Genomic DNA, 24,326 nt, shown 5'->3' with positions numbered 1-24,326 from the left:
AGATGTATTTGATAAGTTGGGAATGAGAACCGGCTGGAAAAGATCATGCTTTGGCTTAAATACAGTTTGTGGACCAACACACTGACACATTGTCATCCATAAAGCAACACCTCTAGCATGGCTGAAAAGGCACTTGTAATTGACTAGATTGGCTTTTCCCCACGTTTCATTTGTAATTATCTCATTTCATGAAAATAGGTGTAATGATCTAGATGCCATATTACACAATTATAACAGTGTTTGTTAGAAACCTACTTAATTATGTTACTGATTAGATTATTAGTCAGGGCATATGTTTGTAATACAGATGTGTAGGTTATAAATATTATAAAAAGCAGTTTTCCCAACTCTGCTCCCAACACTAGTAAATTCCAGACAGGGCTTATTATAAAATGTCACCACAGAGATGTGCTCTGCCTGTGAAGATATTTATAGGATTCATTATATAAACCTGATCACTGACAGCAGCCTATGGGTACTAGTAAATCGTGCTCCTCCTCAGTGCAGCTGCAGGTTGTTCAGTCAGCTACTGATCTGAGCTTTAGGAGAGTATCTGCCTGGAGTAATACTCGGCAGAGTTTATGTGTAAATATGACATATTTAAGAGATTGTGGAATAGAAGAAATAGTGCATCAGTCAGTACAGCTGCTGGAGCCTCCAGTCTTTGAGACCAGATACGGAGACGGAGACACTGTGTGTAAATGAGAGATTTTGTTCATTCATATCTGATGTGTTGGTTTTTACTTACATTTTATTTATTTTATATTTTATGCATTCTTATCTATGGTGACTTACAATGAGGGAGCAGGTATAGGTTCAGTACTTCTGTAGGACACGTCCACAGCACATGTGGTTGTGAAAGGACAGACACAGCCAGTGTAGAAAGTCTGACCTTTCTTGTCATTGTTGCCATCCCAGTTTGTTTCTTTCAGAGTGCTTGTCTCACGGAGCGGACTGAGCGAGTTAATCCAGGTGAAACGAATAATCCTTTGTTGCTTTCACCTGTTAAGTCTACTTGAATCTACAAAATGAAGGCAAAATCAAAGATTAAAGATGGACTGAAGCATCATGTGGAGACTAATCAGTGCAATCACGTAAAGAAGTGCTTCTCTGTGTGTGTGAATGTGTGTGTTATATCTGTGTTGGGTCCAGTTTCTGGCCCCAGAAGTATTAGGAGCAATCCAACAGATTACAGGGTTGTAACAGGGTTAGAGTTAGAAGAAAAGGTGGAAGAAAAGTGATTATACCATGAAACTGTCTCTGTAATGGATGTGTGTGGTTGCTATGGTCCAAATAACAAAAAACATTGAATATGAGAGTGCAAAAGACATGAATTGATAAACCCTGGTTCCTGACCTGTTCCATGGTGGCTCAGTGTGCTTTCTGTGTTTTTATGGGTTCCTCTTGATTCCAAGATATGTTGTGGTACGGCCTGTTCTAGGGGTATCGGACCGTGACATAAGGACGAAAAGTGTACACCAGGGCAAATGATTAACAATTGATTTCTTTATACAGGGGATGAGCTATTTACAACAAGTGAAGCTGACTAAGGCCAAAATAACCAACAAAACCTGAACTTCCAATAAAAACAACCTAAGCCCTAACAGGAAAAAGAAATAAAGAACAAGTCATTCACTAAACTTAAAGGAGACATATTGTGTTCATTTTTCGGTTCATAATTTTATTTTGGGTTACTTCTAGAATAGGTTTACATGCTTTTATTACTCAAAAATGCATCAGTCTTCTCATACCGTCCAGTGTTGCAGCGCTGTATTCCCCCTCTGTCTGAAACGCTCTTTTTTAGCTCCTGTCTCTTTAAGGCCCCCCTTCCCAAACACCCAGTCTGCTCTGATTGGTCAGCTCACACACGCCTAAGCCAGCACCGCTAACAACAACAGAGCAGCTGTGCTAAATCAATTCTTATGCACATAGTGTGATGTTATGATGTCACAGAATTAAATGTCAGACTACTGACGAGGCGTTTCAGGGGCAGTGTTTTCTGTGGGAGAAAGGAGCTCTTGTTGGTGTGGACTTTGACCTTTTTAACTTTCAAGACCTTTTACAGGCACAAGAACCTGCTGTTCATGCTATCTATCTGGAACGTGATAACTATTTACAATATGTACAAGGCCTGTAATTGTAACTAGCAATAAGACCCAACACAAGCAGAATCAAAGTCATTTAGCAAAGCTAATATGCTAACACGAACAAACACACTCTTCTGTTAGATACACATCTGCAGTAACAGAAGATTAGGTTAGTGTTGATCCTCAAATGGTCATATGTTTGAGTGTTTGTCTCTGTGTTGGACCAGTAACGGGCAGCTGATCTGTCCAGGGTATTTCCTCTCTATCAGCCAAATGTCTGCTAGGGCAGCCCCACTGTGACAAGGACTATTCATAATTATAGTCACATGTACGGAGGTCATAAGCACAGAAAATTAATGAATGAGTTATTACTCATGTCTTAAACTCATGGGAGGATTAGATTGGAAAAATTCAACAAAAAGGGCTCTGAGTAGATTATACAGTAAATGTCCTGAAAATATAACATCAAAGAGGCCAATATTATTAAAATGATGTTTTTTTGCTGTACTTTAAAGGCTTTGTCAAGCTAGTTGTGTCATTTTGACACTTTTCTGTAATAATTGTGCCTGGCTGCCTTGGTGTAAGTGTACAGTGATCCTCTGTGTCTGCTGTCAGGAGTCAGAGCAAAACCTCTTTGCTTTCAGATATTTGCGTGACACTGCTGAACTGAATTCACATTTGCATTTCTCTTTCCTGGCAGGGTTTAATCAGGTCGTGCTATTGCAACACTTCTGCACAGCTGTAGAAGAAATGTATACTGTCAAAAAAAAAAGATGTACATTGGATTATTATTATCCCCAAGACTTTAGAAAGTCTCATATGATTGTTAGAATGACAATTTTTGGACAAGTATTGAATTCTAAAATCCCATTTGTTCCCAACCTGCATTTTTTTTGTTGAGTTTCTCAGAAAATATGAAGAGAAGATATGGCAATTTATTTATATACATCACAAAGACCATCTCCTGACATGAATAAAGGACTGTAAGGCACATTGTGTTCTTGTGATCATCAGGTTCTCCATTTGAGTGAACACTGTCACAGAACAGCCATATTACTCTCCGACAAGGAATCGACATTACAGGGGTTGTCAGGACAACCAGCCATGATTCACAGAGCCTCAGATAGGCCTCCACCTTGGGCTAGAAGCACTAGCCATGAGACTGAGCAGATGCTGTGCCAGTCAGCCAATCACAGGTGAGATAGAGGAAAAAGATGACATCATAGGCAAATTAGGGCAAATGCAGAGAGTTTTTTGGTTGTCGTCTCCGCCTGCTTATCAACCCGGCAGCGCTGTTATGCTCAGAAAAAAGAAATTTGTAGGTCTTTGGCAGATAATTCTTAACATGCAGGGAAATATTTAGTTTAACATTTTAGTACAATTTACAAATGTGAAAAACAGCCCTGTAATATAAAAAAATGCAATTACTGTATATCAGGCAATTTAAACTACATGTCACGCAGACAAAACTTAATATAGATTTGAAAATGTTGCATTACAACAGCATCACACAACAGTACATGGTTTTACCTGAAATGTTTAAATAGTGCGCAGAACATGCATAATGCATAATTTAGAAGTGACTAACACCATGGCCCTTATGTAACAGGTTACCAAATAGTAATAGGGAATCTTCTTTGATATAAATATTTAGTGGTAAACATGAGTATAATTTGAATTTTCATAATTTGAAGCTTGTTATAATGTCATGAACTAGTTACGTTGCTGTGGTGTGCGAAATCTTGTATAGCCAAAGAATTATGTGAGATGTAGAAGCAGCTTTCACCTGTATAAAAGAAAACTTTCCATCCATTGACAGTTTTTTATTTCTATTTATTACGTTTCTATTTAATTATTTATACAAAATAAAAATTTACAATTCCATTTATCACTGATGAATATGAATATGTCAGTGATTTATAGTTAATTTAAACTATACATGTGCAGCATGTACTCTTTCATGCTGCACATGGATACACATTGTGAAAATGTAAAGGTTTAGAGTAAAAGGTGCATCAAATCCAGTCCATTAAAGACCTTTTCAGTTAAAACTTTGCACATAAAAAATACACCTTTGCAAAGCCTTTTGTCATTACCTATTACCAAGGAGGTTATGTTTTCATCTGTGTCCGTTGGTTTGGTTGGTTTGTTACCAGGATTACACAAAAACTAATGAAACTTGAATGGAGGATGCGTCTTGTCCCACAATAGACCCCACTAACTTTTGGTGTAAATCTAGATAAATGGATAGATACAGGAAGTTTTTCTCACTCTTTTTAACATTGTAAGGCAATTTGTTAATTTCTTAAGGAATAATGCACGAATCTTGAATAAAATCATGCGTATTTAGGTGGCTAAAAGGGGACTGTTGGTCCTTGGTGGAGGTATGCACTCTACTGAGTGCCATTCTAGTTCAAATTGTAGTGCCAAGTTTTACCAGCCTCCTTGTAGTATTAAGAGGTTAGAAACACAGACCTTGCCTTACAAGTCTGCAAAAGAAAGACCTTGAGCTGGACATATAATCCCTCCCTCCTGGCCCTCTCACTCAGCAGGTTTGGTCTGTCAAACAGAAAACCAAGTGTGTCTGCCCGTTGGCTGCCTCCTCCCCCAGACCTGCTGCCTGCATTAATATTCAGCCTCTCAGCCAATGGGCAGAGCAGGGTGGATGACATCATGGGCTAGGGAACAGTGAGCAGCCAGTGAAGCATCCAGCCTGCCGAACAAGCTTGCTTTTAGGGTCAGGAACTGGTCTAACAAGAGAATGGCACTCCTGCCTTTAAACTGTCGTTAGGACTGTACGGCTGACGATGAATCTACCAGAGCTCCGGGCTCCAAGGCGAAACACTGAGCAAGAGAATGTGAAGACATATTTCAGGTAATTCCCTCTCTGTGTATGCAATATGGGATGTGGAGGGGGGGAGGCAGAGGAGGGAGGAGAGGAGAGGAGGAGGGGGAGGCTGTGTATGTAGGGGTGCTTTGTAGCCTTTTTTTTCCTCCTCTTCTTCTTCCACTCTGCATTCTGCCCTGCTAAGAAGGCAGCTGTTTCATCAGCAGTCTGTGCGTTAGGCCGAGATGGAAATGGATGCCCGCATCAGATGGGCTGGACATGTTGTGTATGATCATATACCCCCCTCTGCATCACATCATCTCTGTATGCACTCCCTTGTGCCTCGCAAATAGCATCTTTATTGATGGGGAGGTGTTAGAATCAATGGTAGCGTTTGTATGGGCCTTGTGTGTGTATCTCTGTGTGTGTGTGTGTGTGTGTGTGTTAGTCCTAGAGAAATGCAGCAGCTGCAGTGGCAACACTGGAACAAAAAAGAAGCAATGCTATTTTGGGTCTGTAGACCCGAGGCTGATGGATGGATCAGAGCTGTATATGCTGTGGATGAGGGGGTGATGGATGGTTAATATGCTGATGGATGCTCTTTTGTTATCTCTGCACTGCCTCACTTATGGCCTTTCAAGGGAGGGTTTCACCAAGAAATGGCTTTTATTTCCATTTCTGTCTTTCAATGACCACACACACACGAACACACATGCACACAGAGCAGAGACGTGCCTCCGTCTCCTGCCGCTAACATGGATGTGTGTAGCAGCTTCATGGCGGCTGTGGTGACAGGGAGATATACAACATCTGGTCACCTGACTTCTTTGGGGATCGGAGTGGGGGCGGGGGCCGGTTCCTGTGAAAGCTGAGCTATTCTGCTTCGGATCTCCCACAGCCATCGCCGCTGGAGGAGGTTGGAGCTTAATTTGTGCCTCCCCATCACCTCTGCTCATTCAGATGTTGGTGTCAGAGCTAACGTGGAGGATGGGAGAAAGGGAGGGAGAGATTCCTCACCCAGGAAGCGCAGTCATCCTCCGGTTTGTGAGGAGCAGGGCCTGATGGGAGACCTGTTGTCTGGCTGTCGTGTGAAAGAGGGATGTTAGGGAGTCATGTCAGTGATAGAGGGAGGGTGAGATGATTGTGGAGGAGAATTGGGGGATGGGAAGCGGAAGGTGCTACTCCCTCTGAACATTGGCCTGTTATATTGATATAGATGTGATACATGCCCTTCCATCATTCACTCATCTATCTGTCCAGACATCCAACACCATGACTGCACTCTTCTTCCTTCACTGTGTACATCCAACCATTTGTGTCTACAGAAAAGACACCAGGCCTCACAGTAGTGATCTAATGCAGTGTCACAGTCAGACAGAGATGCTGTGATAGAGTAGAAAGTATTTGGTATGTATACATCCTGCTGTTCGACAAATCTGTGAAACCGTTGCTGGGTAATTGGTCGCCGTTCTGGATCTTAAGACGCCATGCTCCACATGCCACAAGCATTACATATTCATCACACCTTTATCTCTGTTACAGGCAAATGGTCAGTTAATATGTCTGTATTTTTCATATCTGTATGAGTCTGCGTAGAACAGACCAGTTTGTCTGTTTAGGTTGCAGGCACCTTATGAAATCTGTTATATTTGCAAAGCAAGAAAACTGGTCAAAAGATGGTAATGTGTCAGATCTGTTATACTGTACATGTGAGTTCTGTAATACTGCAAGTGGAAGTAAAACTGCACCTTGTGCACAGTTTGTTGTGTAAACATGAATTGTGCAGGCATAAATCAAGCTCATCCTGGCTTGGCGTTTTATTAAAGTGTTGTCACAACTGGCCTTTGTGATCAACCAGCACAACCAAAACTACCATTACTTTTATCTTTGTTTATTTTACTTCATGTTTTATATGTTTCACTCATGGTAATGCATAGCTATAGCACGCAAATAAATAAAGTGATTCACATTCAAAACACGACACCCTTTGCACCGTCCATAAAAGAAATGGAGCTTATTTTACCTGCCCCTCACTCAATAAATACATGACGAATAAACACAGATGGTCTATCAATCAAAGTTACCTAATTTGTACTTACATTAAAAAAAAAGAATAAAAAACAGACGCAATAATTCACTAAAATAAGAAAACACTTTACCTGTCAACTTCCTATATAACCTAATGATTCTTTCCTTATACAGTTTCTTGATCTGAACCATATTTAAACAACCCTTTTTGACACCAACCGCTCAAATACACATCTTCTTTAAGTTTATATTGATGCTTAATAGTGAAATTTCCTTTTATGTCTACAAACTAAAAAACAAATAATTATTGTACAAATTTGAGGTAATACTCTGTATTTTAATTTATGACATGAGAGTGTATATATATAATGATAATCTCTAACAATGTCAGCAGCAAAAAAAGTCAAAATGTTCTAATTTCAGCTTCTTGAATGTGAATATCTTTGGGCTGTGGACAAAACAAGACATTTAAGGGCATCATCTTGAGCTTTGAGAAACACTGATCAACATTTTCCAACACTTTCTGACATTTTATAGAACAAACACCTAATGGATTAATCGAGGAAAATAATTGACAGATTACTCAACAGTGAAAATAACAGTTAGTTGCAGCCCTGACCTCAACTAAATCTTTAAGTTTCAACAGTCCTGACTTAATGAACAGTCTTTTAGTGCGTTCTCTAGAATCCACTTCATGAATAATTATTCGTACTCTTCTCTGAAATATAAACAATGGATTTATGTTGCATACGTCAAGTAAAGTATTACTGCACATACTTTGCTTTGTTCAAGACAAATATTCTTTATCATATCATTTCCATGAAGCCCCTTGTATCAGAATTACCCTGCAGGATTGACGGGAGGGATGCATCATTTTCTAAACCATCACAGGAAAGAGATTGAAATTCAACATTGAATTTGTTAGATTTTAAGCATTTTTGTACACACTGTACAACTCCATTTGCACACTGAAGCAATGTGAAACCTATTCTTTTTCCAGTGTGTCTGCCTGCATGTCTCCATGGCTTAGCGTGCAGTTCTGGGCTTCCCCATGTTTTCCACTGGCCAGTGTAACCCAACACACACAGCTTCTCTTACCTCACCTCAGCTAACAAAAGCAGTGGACACAGAACCTCATCTTGGCTTGTAGCCTGCTAACTGGGCTGCCTGAAATATGATAGTAGGACACACAGCGCACACAAGTCGGCCTCCATCTGTTGAGGACTTAGTCTAGATGAGTTATGCTGCTATTGTCCGCCGTAGTTATCGTTTAGGACTCCTGTTGACAGTTTATAAATGTGCAGTGGCCTCGTGCTGGGGTGTTTGTGTGTGTTTAAGGACATAGCTGTCTAAAGCGGAGCAGTAGTCTTGTGGTAGGTGTGTCAGGGCTACAGTCTGTGTGTTGTGGATTAGCATGTAGGATTGGAAGCCATCTGGCCATTTTGTCCCAGAAAGGGGAGGGGGAGTAAGTGAGAGAGATGGATGGAGAGAGACAGGGAGAGAGAGTAACAGAGGAAACACTCACACACTGACACATTGACACAGCTCTCCCTCCGTAATCTCCCTACTTGATGTCTGTTGCTACTTAGAATAGGGTGGCTTGTCTGTGTGTGTTTGTGTGTCCCTCTATGCACTCTCTGTTCGGGACGAAGCCTCTGTGACTTAAACTGTTTCTGATGTATCAAACACAAATTGCAAATTTGTCTTCAAGAGAGTCAGAGAAATGTCTTGGGAGGAATCAAGACTCCAGAAAACAAGTGGCATTAAAGCCTTTCCAGTAGGATAAGTGCACAGGGAAAAGACTCCCCAAATGGATCGAGGCTGTAGAGAATGAAAGGGTGAAAATGTTGTGGAGGAGGAAAAGGGTTCAGGTGGTTAAAGAGATTAACAAGTTTCACTGGGTCAAGAGTTCGCAGAGAGTTGCAGAGGGGCACCTGAACTTGAATTTGTTTGAAGAGGAAGAAGCTGCAGAATGTAAAATGTTGGAGGCCAGATGAGTTTTCGGAGAAGGAAAAGACTGCCGATGACCTCGAATGTGGTTCAAAAGGGGACTGTTTCTTCTATTAGGAAGTGCTCTGATTGCCCTCTTGTGGATCCCCCGGCTGTGTTTCCAGAGGTGATACCTTCACATACAGTCCAGCAGCTTCAGTGTATTAAACAGCTGGGAAGACTTTAACTTCAACTGAAGTTTGATCAAGATTGTCATTGACATTAAATAAAAAAATCCATGTTAAAATGTCTACAAATGACCAGACCTTTATTATCTATTTTCTTGAGTCGTTTAATTATATTATGCTAAATATTTCCATCAATGTTAAAGGAGACATATTACGCTCATTGTCAGGTTCATAATTTAACTATTTACTTTTACTAGAATAGGTTTGCATGCTTTTACGCTGACACACGCCTGAACCACCACTGCTCAATGTGTCTCTTGTCGGCTCTGTTTTCAGCTTCCAGTTAGCTTCATTTCCACCATGAATATAGGCATGAATTATACAAATGTGTGACATGGTGACAAAGTGTGATGTCACAAAGTCACAGAATTAAAGGCAGGACTACTAACAAGGCGTTTCAGGAGCAGTGTTTTCTGTGGGCGAGAGGAGCTTCTGTTGGTGTGGACTTTGGCCTTTTTAACTTTCAAGACCTTTTACATGCACAAGAACCCATACACTAAAGCATAATGTGTCTCCTTTAAAACCAGAAGAATCTATCATTCTGTTTCATTTGGTCGCCTGTTGCTGTCACTTCCGAGGAAAACATCAGATGATACGTCAGAGAGTGAGGAAGGATGTCGGCGAACATGAGTGAACGTAACGTGAATAAAACTTTAATCCACTACCTCGTCTGGGAACATTTCTACCTGAATCACGTAGATTTTCATCAGCATCGGTGGTCGTTTGAAAATAAAGACAACAATTCCCATGACCCCATGTTACTTTAGGATGTCATCAAAATACATCTTTTGTTTTTACTGTTTTAATTGAGACACCCCAACAGCATAAATTACATAATGTGCATTTAAACGAGTTGAGTAACAAAAAACAAAACAAAAACAAAACATAGGCATAGACACAGTTTTAGTGCGAACGTATAGAAAAACTGTTGTCATGACCATATGATCCAGATAAAAAGAAAAATTTGGCACAAATAAATAACACCTTTACACTGAAGGTAATATATAGCAGTGTTGTAACACTGTTTCTTTACCTCCAAATAAACTGTAAGGAATTCAGTTTCTTTTCTCAGCTGCGTGGAGGTGCAACTTCTGTGTGTGGCAACACGCTGCCTCTCAGTTCATTCACTTGTTGACACTAATATTAGTCTCATGGTAGTATTTGTCTATGCAAAGTCATACTGCTGCTATATACATTTAGCAAGGGAGAGCTCATCAAGATTAAATGCACGGCTAGTTGTAGTAATGACAACAGCTAGACTATTATGATTATGTGCAGTATAGTTGTAGACTGAGCCAGGCTGTCTAGATAAACAGACACAATGGAGACGCACATACCTTCCCAAACATGAAGGATTTTACACTTACATAACCTCAAAACAACATATAACTGATTTTGCATTTATGCAAACTATACAGTGCTGGGAAAGCATGTACATGTCTTACAATGGGGGAGTTTTAACCGTTTCAACTTGACTCAGAGCAGGTGCACCAGCTGGCATTGCAGGAGGGAATCCACTCCCCTCTCTGCCTCCAGCTGGCATTCAAATATGCCCACCCATGCAACACTAATGCAAAAAAAACAAAAAAACAAAAAAAAAACAACCCCCTCGGTGTCTCTAAGTGGACGGTACAACATGAGCCGCCCTACCTGTCCTTTGTGCTCACACGTTGGTAAGACACAAACATAAACTGTAACTCAAGAAGCCGGAGTATAGTTGGATTAAAGAGTAGCTACAGTAACAGAATCTATTAGTCGCAGTAGGTTTTGCTTAGTTTTTGATAACCAACAATAGGCATGTCTTACATATCTCCATGCAACACTTTTTCAAGTTCATAAATCCAAGGTATGGACTTAAAACTGACCAAAATCAGTATTAGAAAATAATATTTGAATCTCAGAGATATGTACAGTGACAGTTGGACAGTATGAAGGACAGTCGATCGCCTCCAGGGAACCATTGGTGACTCTTTCTTGTCATGTCGAAGACTGATATATTGTATGCCTTGTTACGTACAGTGTATTCACTCTATTCATGTATTCATGGGTTGCAGCCACAAACACGGAGCCTATATGAGGGTTACAAGGAATGTCAAAATAGTATGAAGTATTCAAGGTTTTGGGCACCCCTGTGGCCTAGTGGTCCAAAATGCATAATTAATGACTGCAGTGTTTTTGTTTGATTCTGCCAGTGTTTCCTGTAAGCCTCCATGAACTCCCAACCTTCAAATACAAGCAAAAGAAGGTATTCAATCTGTTGAATTAGTGGCTTTAACCAGACCAAGCCAACAGCAGCCACACATTTCATGCCTTCATCATGCTTTGTTTTTAAGTCAAGGTTAAGAGTTGAATATGAATGCAAAAAATCATTCCGAATGCTTCATATTTTAAGATGGACCATGAAATGTGATTGAAAATAAGACACATCTTTCTCTCAGGTAAGGTACAGTGGTTCATTCTGTCAGGGAGAATAGAAAAGCTATCACAATGCTTTGGTATAACAAATAGTCTGTCAGACAGGAAATGCCTATCAAAATAAACTAACAGTTACAGAAATGGGCATTGAATAAAATCAAACCTTTCTGTCAGGAATGAATATTCATCAAAAACAGACACAGTACTGTCAATGAGCTTAGAAATAAAAGTGTTTGTCCGCTTGTCAGAATGAGCATCCATGTTTTGAAGCACTGTTACGCTACTGGTAGTCCATTTTGATAGAAATGTTCCACCTGACAGATAAAACTGCTCCACTGTCGAGTACTTTAATTCGACGGGTAACTCATCCAGAGAGAGCAACTCAAACCGTCAGAGCACAGTGTGTCACAGATTTGTCAGCTGTGTCTGTTCAATAGTTTTATTGCATGCTTTTAATTGAATGTTGTTTACCTCTGCTGCTGACATCAAAAAAGCCTTGTGCACACTGCTGATTACATTTCGACAAACACCTACCAAAACTCTTATTTTGAGATGCTGGAACAAAGAAAATGAAAACGGGAAAACTAATGTGACAGGTTGAAAACATGTAGCCAAAGTGTGTGTGTCGGTTGGCCTGTGCATACACGTTCATGTGTGGATATGAGAGCGCAGCACTGGAGGGGGGAGTTCACCCAAACTAAATATTAAATGACACAGCAAGCTCTGAAGCCTCCCCAGCAGGGGGGTTTGGGAAAGGATCCTGCCTGGTAAAATGAGAGTCATGGTGAATTGTAGGCTGTGGTGAATAAATGGGTTTTGTGTGTAGAATAACCACTTTTTCACTCCTTTGTTTTGGACATGAGGAGTGTTGTCCCACAACATGTGAGCAGACAGTTAGTTAATAGTAACTGAGTCATCCCAGGAGTGTGTTTTTTGTTTTTTTATCATCATGCTTCTTCAGTCTCGTTAGTGTTGTTGCTGATTAGCATTGGGACAAGATCGATGTAGAGTAAACAAAGCAGACAAACAAAAAGTGCATTTCAGTAATCCAATTTAGTTTAAATGAGTATTGAATCAAAAAATGATGTGTAATATTAACAGATTCCTGGAAAAACAACATCAAAACTCAAACTGCAGATAAGTGGTGGATTTCAAGCCGTGCAATAAATAAGTATGTTTACTCGAGTACTGTACCTAATTTTAAGGTAGGTAAGCTAGATCTTCACAGCAAAACAGCGTAGCAGCATTCTTCTAAACAACTGAAGCAGATGGGGACTTGTTTTAAAATGTAAAAAAACAACCAAAACAAAAACGTTAAATGGGTCCATACAGCCTGTTGTAACCCCAATCTCAAGAAGCCCAAGATCCCAAATTGATTTGAAAAGACGTCATTTACACTCTTTTTAAAGCCTAAATCATCACTGTAGCTGCTAAGTTAGAAGTGTTAGCGTGCACCCCGTCTGAAGTGGTTGCGCAAGCTTTACCGCACATCAAGGATGTAAATAACACCTTTTCAAATCAGTTTGTGATCCTAGGGCTCCCAGAGACTTGGATTACGCTGGACTAGCTGTTTGGAGCCATTTCATGTTTTATTCGGCTGCCTTTTAAATGTTTAGAAACAAGTCCCCATCTACTTCAGTTGTTCAGGAGAGTGCAGCACGGAGGTGAATACGTAGATAATGCCTGAATTTTCATTTTTTCGTGAACTGTTCCTTTAAGTGGTATATCTTAGTACTTCTTCCATGCCTGGTTCTGTAGAGCTTGATTTTTCTTTCATCTTTATATCCACAATAGAAAACTACTGTATGACCCAGTTTCACTGCTGCGTAATTTTTTGTCTAACTAGAGTTTTTTTTAGTGAGTCCATAAAAAAAACAACCACCACGATCACACAGACATCTGGCTGGTGGCTAATAATAGATGACTGGTTACTGATTAGAGATGTTTATGCACTTTGCTGTGTGTGAAATAGGATTGCATAACACCAAAATTGCTTAAAGAAATCAAAGTTTTTGTTGTCATTTTCTGGCTTAGTAAAAATACTCTTGGTAGGATAACAAACTGTATGTGAATCGACAGTTTTTCAGACCTCAGAAGGATGTAATAGGTCAGTGTGAATAAGTCATTTAAAGCAGTGTGCCTTTGATATTGTGTAATCATGCTCTAGTTAGCATATTATGAACGGGTATAAGCCTTTTATACCAACCAATGATTAAAAGATGTTCATGCTCAACATTTTCATGGTTTTTATCCCAAGGCATGAGTATCAGCTAAAAATAGAAGTTAGAAAGAAAAAGTTTGATTTTGGCATATTTTTTTCGTGGTGAAATTCTCCTGCTGCAACACAATTAACACACGATGAAAGAAATGACTTCACACTTTCTGAAAGGCGACAACAACTGAATCAATGTTACAAATTTGTAATGAAGCTTTAATCAAGCTCCGGCATCACTAACATATTTATATTAGAGTTTATATAAATTGTTACTCTAGATGTTTACTGCTGCTCTTTCTACAATCAATGAAATATAAACAAAAGAAACATTTGTACTTAAAGTGAACTCAATAAGATTTAGTTCATGAGTTGAGAATAAACTCACACCCCTGTCTCACCTGCCACCTGTTATAAGCAGACTGATGAGGTAGCTGTGACTTGTCCCTTTCATGAACCAGACGTTGGCAGCTGTATGCAAAGTAGAGTTACAGAGTCTGGTAAAAAGGGGGGCAAACCACAGAGGTGGAGGCTCAACAGACAAAAGCTGATATGTCAGAAATTATTATTGCCAGCTGTATTGTAATGTTTAGAAAATGTCTGGTTCAGTGTGCGTTTTGTGTGTTTATGTGTTGCCGTCACAATGTTTCAGCTCTTTAGGTACCAATCTACTGATTGTAAGTACCTGGATTTTTATACCTGCACAAATCAGGTTAAACAAGATGTTAATGAATGAGATTTAGAGATGCATGAAGGCAGATTTGGCTAACCATTGGACAGAGCCAACAGAGCAGTGTTCTCATGTTTCCAGTTCTTGTGCTAAGCTACTGTAAGCTAAGCTAAGCAAGGCTATCTGGCTGCTGGCAGTAGTTTATACCATACCGATACAAGAGTGGTATCAATTTTTGCAAGTAACTCTCTGCAAGACATCGAGGTTTTTTTTTCCCCAAATGAAAGGCAAGTTGTAAGATATGGCCAGAATTTTAGATTAAAACATTCAAATAGAGGTGTGGTGAGGTGTCCCCGCCCACCTTGTCTTCCATCTACCGTGTCCACTGTAATCAAACTGGCATCCGTTGGTCTCTTGCTAACGGCAGCTAGTCACTACAGCCAAAGATGGCTCGAGAAACCTTAGAATTCTGGCCATTTCTAACAGATTACACCTTTAACACTTTAAACCCAAACTCTGTCGCCTGACAACAGTGCTGACATTCAACCATTCTGCAAAAGCCTGGATCACATTTATGTTTTTTGACATTCAATGGCAACAATTTTAAAAATGTTATGTTTCCATGATATCTGCCCTCCAGCTATGGTTAGTTACTGTCTGTATACGCCCTCTGACACGCCCAGTCAGAGGGGGACTGGAATCTACAGAAGTAGACGGAATTAATCTTTGGGAAAATGTCTCAAAATATCAACTGTATTTGATAAGAAAAATAAATAAAACCAGAATTAGATTAGATGATTTCCTTTTCCATGCTGTGGCATGTTTGACCACATGCAGTTTTGATCTTGTGACCATAAATTCTGCTCATGTCCCTTTCAAAAGGAGTCCCAACCACAGCGCCAGACTCCTCCTCCTCATCCTCCCCCAACCTTTATTTAAAATTAAAGGGAGATGGCATCTACACAGTGACTCTGTGTGTTTAATTGTGACCTTCAGAGGCCAACCATGTGAGAGAGGAGCGTTTGTGCAGTAACATGTTGACATCTGTGTGTTGTCGGCCTCCAGTGCTTTATGTCTGGGTGGAGAGTCTGTGTTTTGTTGAGTCTTTCAGGTTTTCTTTGTGTTGGTTGGAATAGGCCAACTTCTCTGACTCAGTGTTTATAAATCTTTGTGGAAGTACTGTATATGGATGTCACCAAGATAAAGAAGATAACAATGCTAAACTGCGGCTCTGGAGTGTCCCCCCTCCTTCCTCCTCATCCTTTGAATGTCCTCTAACTGTCCATCCCATCCAAGTAATCAGCATCCTTCAAAGAAGCACAGCCAAAGCCAAAGCCAAGTCAAACAGAGAGTGTGTCCTAATCAGGGGCATGAAGAGCCGGGCTTATGGAGCCCTCCCCCCACTGCGGGGGCCATTACTGGGCCGCCATGGGCTCAAGATTAGAGCCTCTTCCTGTGTTAGCCATTCAAATTCAGCATTAATGTTTGAAAGAGCAGAGAAAATGCCTGCTCTTCGTGGATAGATTAATATTTCATGGGGAGAAATGTGAAAACATCCCCAGTAATGTCTGAGTTGAGGTGGTGTGTCTGTGGTGGTTCTGTGTGTGTGTGTGTGTGTGTGTTTTAGACATTCATATCACTGTCAAAACGTCACGTCCTACCAGAGCAGGCCACGCAGAATGAGGTTGTGGTTGTGTAATTTTTGACGAATTAGCATATGTGCATCAGTGTTGCAGTTGCATTTTTGCTGTTTAACATTTTGACAAAAATTGATGCCATCATGATAATTTTTCCTTGAGTTCAGCCTCATGAAAGACTATGTTCAGTATCAGGCAAAACGCAGACGTTGAGTTGATTTATCATGTTTAGAGACAAGCCTGTGTGTGTTCCAGGAATAGGAGCTGCTTGTTTCAGGGACAGTGGCTCACTGACTGCCTGCCTGCCTGCCTGCCTGCCTGTCAGTCTGCACAGTAAATAGGTCAGTGTTTTATGTGAGTGAAGAATCAGTAATGTCTGGGCCTCCATGAAACTGCCATCTTTAGCACTCTGACCGATCAGCAGAGCTGCTGCAGCAGCCGCCAGTCAGTCAGGTGATTAGACAAATAGCCACGCAGCAGCGATGAGTTAATTCGTAATATATAAAATTGGTTTCTTGTGGTTTGCTGTTGTCTCCCGCAGCTGGTGGCTCAGGACCTCACTACTGCCTGATGCAGAAATGACCAAAGTCAGACGTGTTTTTCAGCTACATAATTCATCCACACAGTTTTACTGAAATTATCATATTTATGAGCATGCACTATACCTCCACTGTTTTATGTAAGCGTAGTCTGTGTCGCATCGGTATCGATGAGGCAGGGGCGTACAGTATGACTCACCCAATAAACCCTAAGAAAATGTCTGCTCTGTGTCTAAAGGGTTTAGAACCTCCTGTCACATCGTCATTATTTGATGTTGCAGCCATTGATTTTTTTCCTCTGTATTTGCTGACCAGAGAGCGACCTGATTGATTGGATCCCAGTCGCTGTTGTCAGGTCTGGCTTGTGCACATCCAATTCTGTGCATGCCCATAAAAGCTGTATGACATACTGTAGTATGTGTTCAGAAGATTATGTTAATGGATTAACAGTCACAGCTGCATAAGTCCCACCAGGACAGAGGCACATGTATGTGTTTTAGTAGTGGGAAAACAAGTCTAGACGAGGTGGATATACAGTATGTGAGGGATTATCTGTGACATTGTGTCAGATTTGGATGCTTTTTGATGAAGATGAAACAGTTACAGTACAAGTTATGATATGCTGTGACTAGCAGTCCAGGTGAGGTAAGCTAGCTTGTCTTTGTGGCAAAGCTAATAAAGGTTTACATTTTTTCATTGTGAACTTGGTTGAGTGATTTAGTTTTAGTTTTAGATTTAGATTTAGTTGATGACTTAGCATCGATCCATAACCTAGCATATTTTTTTCTGGGCATTTGTTGCCTTTATTGGACAGTGACAGGTCAAGAGGCAGTGACAGGAAATGAGACAGGAACTGTTAACGGTTGCAACCTTGAAGCCAGGCAGCAGGGTTAGGGTAACTGGCACTTCATAACTGGCATTTTAAATGAAATCTGAAATAGGATTTTGAAGCCACTGTTTGTCAGCGTGGTGAATCTGGAAAACTTAAATCTTGCTTAAATGGTCAGTTTCTTGGGGAGGTTACTAGGAAAACTATAATGGGTGATACTTCCAGTGCTCCTTTGAACTAGTGTAAGTAACAAAGTATCATAAATTGGTGGCACTTTCTAAACTTCAGCAGTGTTAGCATGGGCTAAGCAATAAAAACATTGTTTCACTAGAAACAACTTACTAGTATAATTCACTAGATACATTTACTAACCTAGATCTTCATAAATTAATGATACGGCCTACCAACCAAAGGACAAGGCCATAATTCATGCAAGGCATCATGGGGGCTCGAGATAAGGGGGATACATTATTTTTTCAGTACTCTTTTTTTGGTTTTCAAATATATGCTACTCAAGACTCACAGGAGTTTAAGCTTTTTTTGCTAACACTTTACTTAGCAGTACTCTAGACTGTGACCATTTAGTTGCATATCCTGACCATTTTTGGAGACAGACTAAATGTTATAAACAGGAGCAACAGTGTGACTTGCAAATATTCCCTGTGTTTTTTGTTTTTTTTTAAATCATCATTGTATATTACCCAGGGAATACAGTTTTTTTAAAAGATTATTAAATTAATAAGCCAAACCTCCATATTTTAGAGCAAGCTCTAGATTTATTTTATAATCAAGCGCTTTAAGCAAATCTGTTTTAATGTTTTATAGGGTACACATCACAAGGACTCAACACATATGCTAATAATAAACAAACACAAAACCAAGCTAATTTTCTTTCCCAACATAAATACTCGTGTACTACACATATAGCCTGTACCTGAAAGAAAGGGAAAAAGTATACATTTAACATATTTGAACACATTGTTTTCACATTCACACATTTCTGTAAGTTGTCTTTTCATTAGGCCACCAAAGGATTGATCAGTTATACAGTTAAGATGGAAAATATATGAATGTGCTTTGCATGTCAATTTAAGTGGTGCTCCTACATTTTCTGCTAGTGCTCCTCGTTCGGACTTCCTCCCCCTCCCTTGATGATAAAATCCAGGCTCACTGTGTCAAGTGGCACAAACTGTGTGTCTTCAACACGTCTTCCCTTTTGTCCTGGCAACTTCCTGTTGTTTTTGTCCTCTCAGGTGTTGTGATAGCCACGTTGTCAGCGACTATGGATGTCAATATTGTGACATTCCTTTGTAAACAAGAGTTTTAGTGGGTTTTGTTGTCAGTGACACACCTATCCTCCAACCTGAGAGAACACGTTTTCAGCTGTTGTCCGGACTCACCCAGCATGGAAGAAACTGCCACCACCAGTATATCCTGGAAATATACCAGCAAAATACTTAAAAATAAAAAATGTACTCGTATAGTAAGATCATAGAGAGTTTCTCTGTAGCTGTCTGGTTATTCACAGACAGCGAAGTGGATCAACATGTAACTTTTATTTGCATAGTTAACCAATCTGTCAGGAATTACCTGTTTTGAGAGGTAAGGGTAACTGAGTCGGTTCTCATAGATACAATCAGTGTCATCTAAATCAGACAGAGGCTGCAGTGTAGTTTTTTATTCTTTACTTTCATTTAGCATTTGTTGCATCTGCACTCAGATAACAATTCATCTACAGCGAGCTCTGACATTGAAAGGGCAGCAAAGTACGCACTGCTATTTATCTACCAAATGATTTCCTGCAGTGATTATATAGTAGTTTGTTAATTGGAAGGATCACAATGCAGTTGAAAAAAAAAAATTCTTATTCTCATCACATCGCAAGCAGAGGGGAACAGAAAACACAGTCCAGTTTATTAGGAAACATCAAGACCGTGTTGGTAGTCTTTTATCTCCATCAGTGTTTGATCTTAAAGACTTTTTTTCACATCATTGGCAAATATTTTGTCGTCTAGTTTATATGAATAAAACATCAGAATCAGCCTAATTACTCATTAATGTTTAATGCTATTCAAGGGAAGAAGAACTGTTTGATCAGATGAGAGACTGTTTCTCTCTTATGGAGATAAAGTTAAAATATGCTGACTTAATCAAGTTCATTGTTTATGTAAACTTGTAATTAATCCAGTAGTGGTAAGGAAATGAAGGACTCTAAGCTGACATGAGCTTTAAAAATATCAAGGCAGGGGACTGTGCTAACAGTACCCATCAGTTCATAATCCTGGTGTTTAGTGGTTGGGTTGGCTATTAAGTTTTTATCAGACAGCTCACTCTGCAGTAGTTAAAGGAGCAATATGTAAGAATTGGCCACCTGTCTAAATTATACTCCAAAACAAATAGGGGGCAGCATATCACCAGAGTAACTGCTTATTGTTACTAACGGAAGTTGTTGTTTGCTAGTTAGCTCAGTTAGCCATGCAGCTAGCGGTCCGAACTGGGAGCTGGGAGCACCAGGGAAGTGTTGGTGTTTACAACTCTAGCACAGGAGCTTTGGACCCGAATGGGAAGGGGCTAGCTGGTTAGCATGCTAACCTCAATAGAGGTACAGTAGATATAAATACAACATAATGTATGTAAATGTAAAGACTGTCATTGATTTACATTCTAGATCATTTTAGTTAATTTTGGGATGTTTTTAACTAGAATTCTTGCATTTTGCTCCTTTAAAAAGACAATAAACACATACTGTGAGATTATATTCACTCTGGTTGTCCTGTTCAAATTGGTTTCTCAGGAAATGACACATTACTGACAAGTATGTATCACAAGGAAACAGGATTTGAGGCTGCAGAAGGGAAAACAAAGAGCTCTGTAATAATGCTGTGACTGTACACATATCTAGTTAAACTAGAGCTTCCTATCACTGTATCAATGTAATTCAGTTCCTTCATTCATAATCAATTATTTTGGGAAGTTAACAAAGCGTAGGGTGTAACACGCCTGATTTAGTCTTGTAAAGGAGATGGTTACATAAAATTGTAAAGGCCACTCGGAAGGCACATGTGTCATTTGTCAGAGGCAGTGAGCGCCGTGTAAGAGCCGAGGAGTGGTCTTTGTTGTTGGTAATGTAGGTCTCCACTAAGGGGGCGGCCTGGAATGGCCCGCTTTTCTGGGACGGTCGTGCTGCACATCACATGATGGGCTTGGCCTCGGGGTGAGGCAGTGAAGGAGTTTAAGATGGTAGTGGGAAGTGGGTAGATGAAAGATGAGAGGATGAGTGATGGGAACGTTTACCCTTGCCAGTTTCTCTTAGAATCAACTCCTGGTTACCGTTTTCACAGCTGAACAGACCCACTGGACACCACGGCTCCACCTCGCCTCTGAATAACCTCCATTCAAACAGAAAGGGAATAAGATTCATTTTTAATATTACAATCACAGTTTTAGAAGCTGTGTCTAAATAATCTCTAAAGTATCACATCTGTTAGAAAATAAACAAGATTTCCTAGAGTTTTTCAGACCTGCAGCCAGTGTCACTGTAACAGGATTCCTCATGCTAAAATAGGCCATCACTCTGAAAACACAGTACTTTGAAAGTATAACTACGAGTCCTCTTTGAGTGTTACATCTGTCTGAATGCAGTTATCAAGTCTATCAAGTTATTTTGTCACATTCATGTTACCATAGAGTTGAGTCACTGGTACAAATTCTTGTCACTGCAGTGATGTTTAAATAATTAATCTATTAAAAAATGTATATTTAAAGGTCAATCGAGAAGCTTTTAATAAATATATTGCAGGGTTAGGCAAATTTCTTTTGGAAATAATAAGTATAAACCATGACAAAGATGCAAATCATAATATGAAATAGGAAAATGTCGGACCATATAAAACTCTGAAGATGCTTTATGTATACTCCAGTTGTTTGGATGTACTGCTAAGCTAATTATTTGAATTACTGAAGCGATCCTACAATTTTTTTTGTCTTTGTTATTTACTTTTCTTTCCCATCAAGTTGTTCTTTTTTTGTTTTTTTTGTCTATATTGTCATGTGTTATGTGTATTACATGTCTGTATTAACCCCCAAAACCTGTGGACAAGTTTAAAAGGCGTTTTTTTTCTCTTTCTTCTGCTTCTGTCAGTAAACCTAACCAAATCTCAGCTTAACAGTGTGGTTTCACCAACAATCACTTTATTCTACATGTCTCATTTAAAAATTCGCAAAAAAAAATCTGTTTGAAAATAATAAAAGAATTCAACGATTAGACATTAACATCGACAAAACTCAATTTTGATAATCAAGTGATTGTTTCAAGCAAAATAGCAAAACAATTCACTGTTTATTCAATTTTGCACATTAATTTTAGTTGCTTTTTTTCTGTATTAAATCATCATAGATTTTAAATCTTCGGGTTTTGGAATGGGAGGCAAAACAGTTTTGAAAACGTCGCTGGTGAACGTGCATAGGTGCGTCCAGAAAGATTTTTTTCTCCATCTGCCTCTGATCTACACCCAGACTTTTAAACACCGACCTTCTCTCTCTTCCCCTCTCTTTCCTCTCTCTCACAGGACATTGTGAGTGCTACTAAAGATGTCTGATAGTGTTGATATTGAAGAGAAACCACCAGCCCCCCCCTTGAGAATGAACAGTAGTTCCCGAGACTCTTCATTGTTGAATCACGCCTCTAAACCGCTTCCAATGGCTCCTGAAGAGAAAAACAAGAAAGTCCGCCTGCGCTCCATCTTCCCAGGGGGAGACAAGAGTGAGTATCTCTTCCCCATGTGTCACCTTCACGCTCAGCGCCACATTGGTGCACTTTATTTACTATCATCCTGTCTATAAAAGCACTAGAAATCAGGCTGTAATCAGGTTCTGTTTCGTCTCTTGTAGCAAACAAGAAGAAGGAGAAGGAACGTCCTGAGATATCCCTACCCTCAGACTTTGAACACACCATTCATGTTGGCTTTGATGCTGTAACAGGAGAATTCACGGTGAGTATCTCTTTCACCTGACAATCAGGAGTATAAACAGGGACAGGCGTGCTTCGAAAAATTCTCAGAGTCTCAGGCACGCATTTCTAAAATCACAATTCCCTGAGGTGATTGAGTCAAATAATAATATATTTTCCTCCACATAAAAGTTAGTATTGCAAGCGACTTGAATGACAATCACTCCATCTCCCCTGTCGGCTGAAACCTGCACTAGAATCCTTTAGCGTTTCTTGGTAAATTACATTTACAACCTGCGGTTTCATTTTGCAGTAGATATTTTATTCAAACACAAGTCTAGATGACATAATATTTTCTTCTTTTATTTTATCTGTTAATGTTCTTCAGTACAACAGCATTAAATCAAAGATTATTAAGGTTTAATGATCAGTTTTTGATCCCACAGAGATGTTTGTAGCTCCTTTTTGAGCACCCAGTCAGTGGTGAGGGTTCATTGTGTTGTATAATGAATCTTTAAAGATGCACTGCACCTTAAATTTCTTGTCTATTCATCGTTGTTTTGGCTTTCTCATCCATTACTTCATTAAATAATGGATGAGCAAGCCAAGACTTATCATCATCCCGTTTAAACCACTCATACTCAGGAACACTGTGTGTATTCTGGTCTATTTGACTTCCAAATGAACAGCACTCGGTCCCTGACATCAGTAACAAATACTGTAGTTCCTTGTTCGTTTGATAAGCTGTGCGCCTGTGTGACACACAGAGCCCCATTAAGACAAGATTAAACCAAACCACTTTGATTCCACTTCTTTCATGGTTTTTCTGGGAGGATACAGTAAATTACTGTTGATTTGCCCCTTGATCCCCATCCAAGACGCCTATAACACCAACAGAACAGCAGACTATTCTCCACAGACAGTTGCTTTAAGTGTAAAAATAACCACAAGTTTCCAAGATGGCATGAATGAAACCCTTTGTTGCACATTAATGCACATTAAAACATGGTAAACACAGGCTTACCAAGTGTGGAAATGCCTTGACGGAATATTTTGACATTTTGTGAAATAAACATATTCACTGTTCACTATTCAAAATACTACTTTCATATATGTGCATTAAATATTAAGCTAAAGCTGCAGCAGCCAGTTAGCCAGATAGCTTAGCATAAAGACTGGAAGTAGGGGGAAACAGCTAGCTTGGCTGTGTAATCTTGTTTTGCAGAATCTTGCAGAACCTGAAATGTGAAATCAACAAGTAATTGTTAGGCTAGATGTTTCCCACTGTCTTTTAGTCTTTATGCTCAGAAGAGAGCATGTATTCCCAAAATGTTGGACAATACTTTGATGTAGTTATTTCAATGACTTCAACATAAAAACTCCAAAAGAAATGATTAATATTATAGTTAAACATATATGCTCGCTTAACTGACAGGGGTCTTAAACTCTTGACCATTCAGCTTTAGCAATCACTTGTCCACCCCCGCGTGCTACAACACAAACACCACATCTACATTTTTCAGCAGTTTCTGGTTGCGGTTGAAGGACTATTAACAACCCACACTCTTTTCCTCAAGCTAAAATGTTTGAACATTTGACCTCTATCTATTTGCGCAGGGTATCCCAGAGCAGTGGGCACGACTCCTACAGACCTCGAACATCACCAAGCTGGAGCAGAAGAAGAACCCACAGGCTGTGCTGGACGTCTTAAAGTTCTACGACTCCAAAGAGACCGTCAACAACCAGAAGTACATGAGCTTCACCTCGGGAGGTAAGCAACAACAAAATACTGTTAAAACAAAAACATTATATTTTTAAAAAATCAAATAAAGCCGTCATATTTATTCTTATATCTAATACAAAATATTTTCTATATGCTGCTCAAGAAAAATGTTCCTTTCTGTTTCAGACAAATCAGCGCATGGGTACATAGCGGCAAACACTCTGGTGAGTACTT

At 39.7% G+C, this 24,326-nt stretch overlaps 1 protein-coding gene across 3 annotated transcripts in view; it reads left to right on the top strand.

The window, feature by feature from the left end:
* The window catches only part of LOC141006799 (serine/threonine-protein kinase PAK 3), a 46,193-nt gene that overhangs the window by 10,033 nt on the left and 11,834 nt on the right, over window positions 1-24,326 (top strand). For 2 of the 3 annotated variants that reach the window (XM_073479050.1, XM_073479049.1), the window contains 4 exons: window positions 21,990-22,183; window positions 22,312-22,412; window positions 23,987-24,140; window positions 24,279-24,316. In XM_073479050.1, coding sequence (XP_073335151.1) covers window positions 22,012-22,183; window positions 22,312-22,412; window positions 23,987-24,140; window positions 24,279-24,316 — 465 coding nt within the window. In that variant the 5' untranslated portion in view covers window positions 21,990-22,011. Of the gene's footprint in view, window positions 1-4,875; window positions 4,963-21,989; window positions 22,184-22,311; window positions 22,413-23,986; window positions 24,141-24,278; window positions 24,317-24,326 lie in introns of those variants that run through there. The other variant, XM_073479048.1, reaches the window with a different exon arrangement.

The sequence above is a fragment of the Pagrus major genome, chromosome 13 (assembly GCF_040436345.1).
Source record: "Pagrus major chromosome 13, Pma_NU_1.0".
NCBI lineage: Eukaryota > Metazoa > Chordata > Actinopteri > Spariformes > Sparidae > Pagrus > Pagrus major.
Note: the sequence above shows the minus strand (reverse complement) of the source record. Positions and strands in the feature narration are given on the sequence as shown.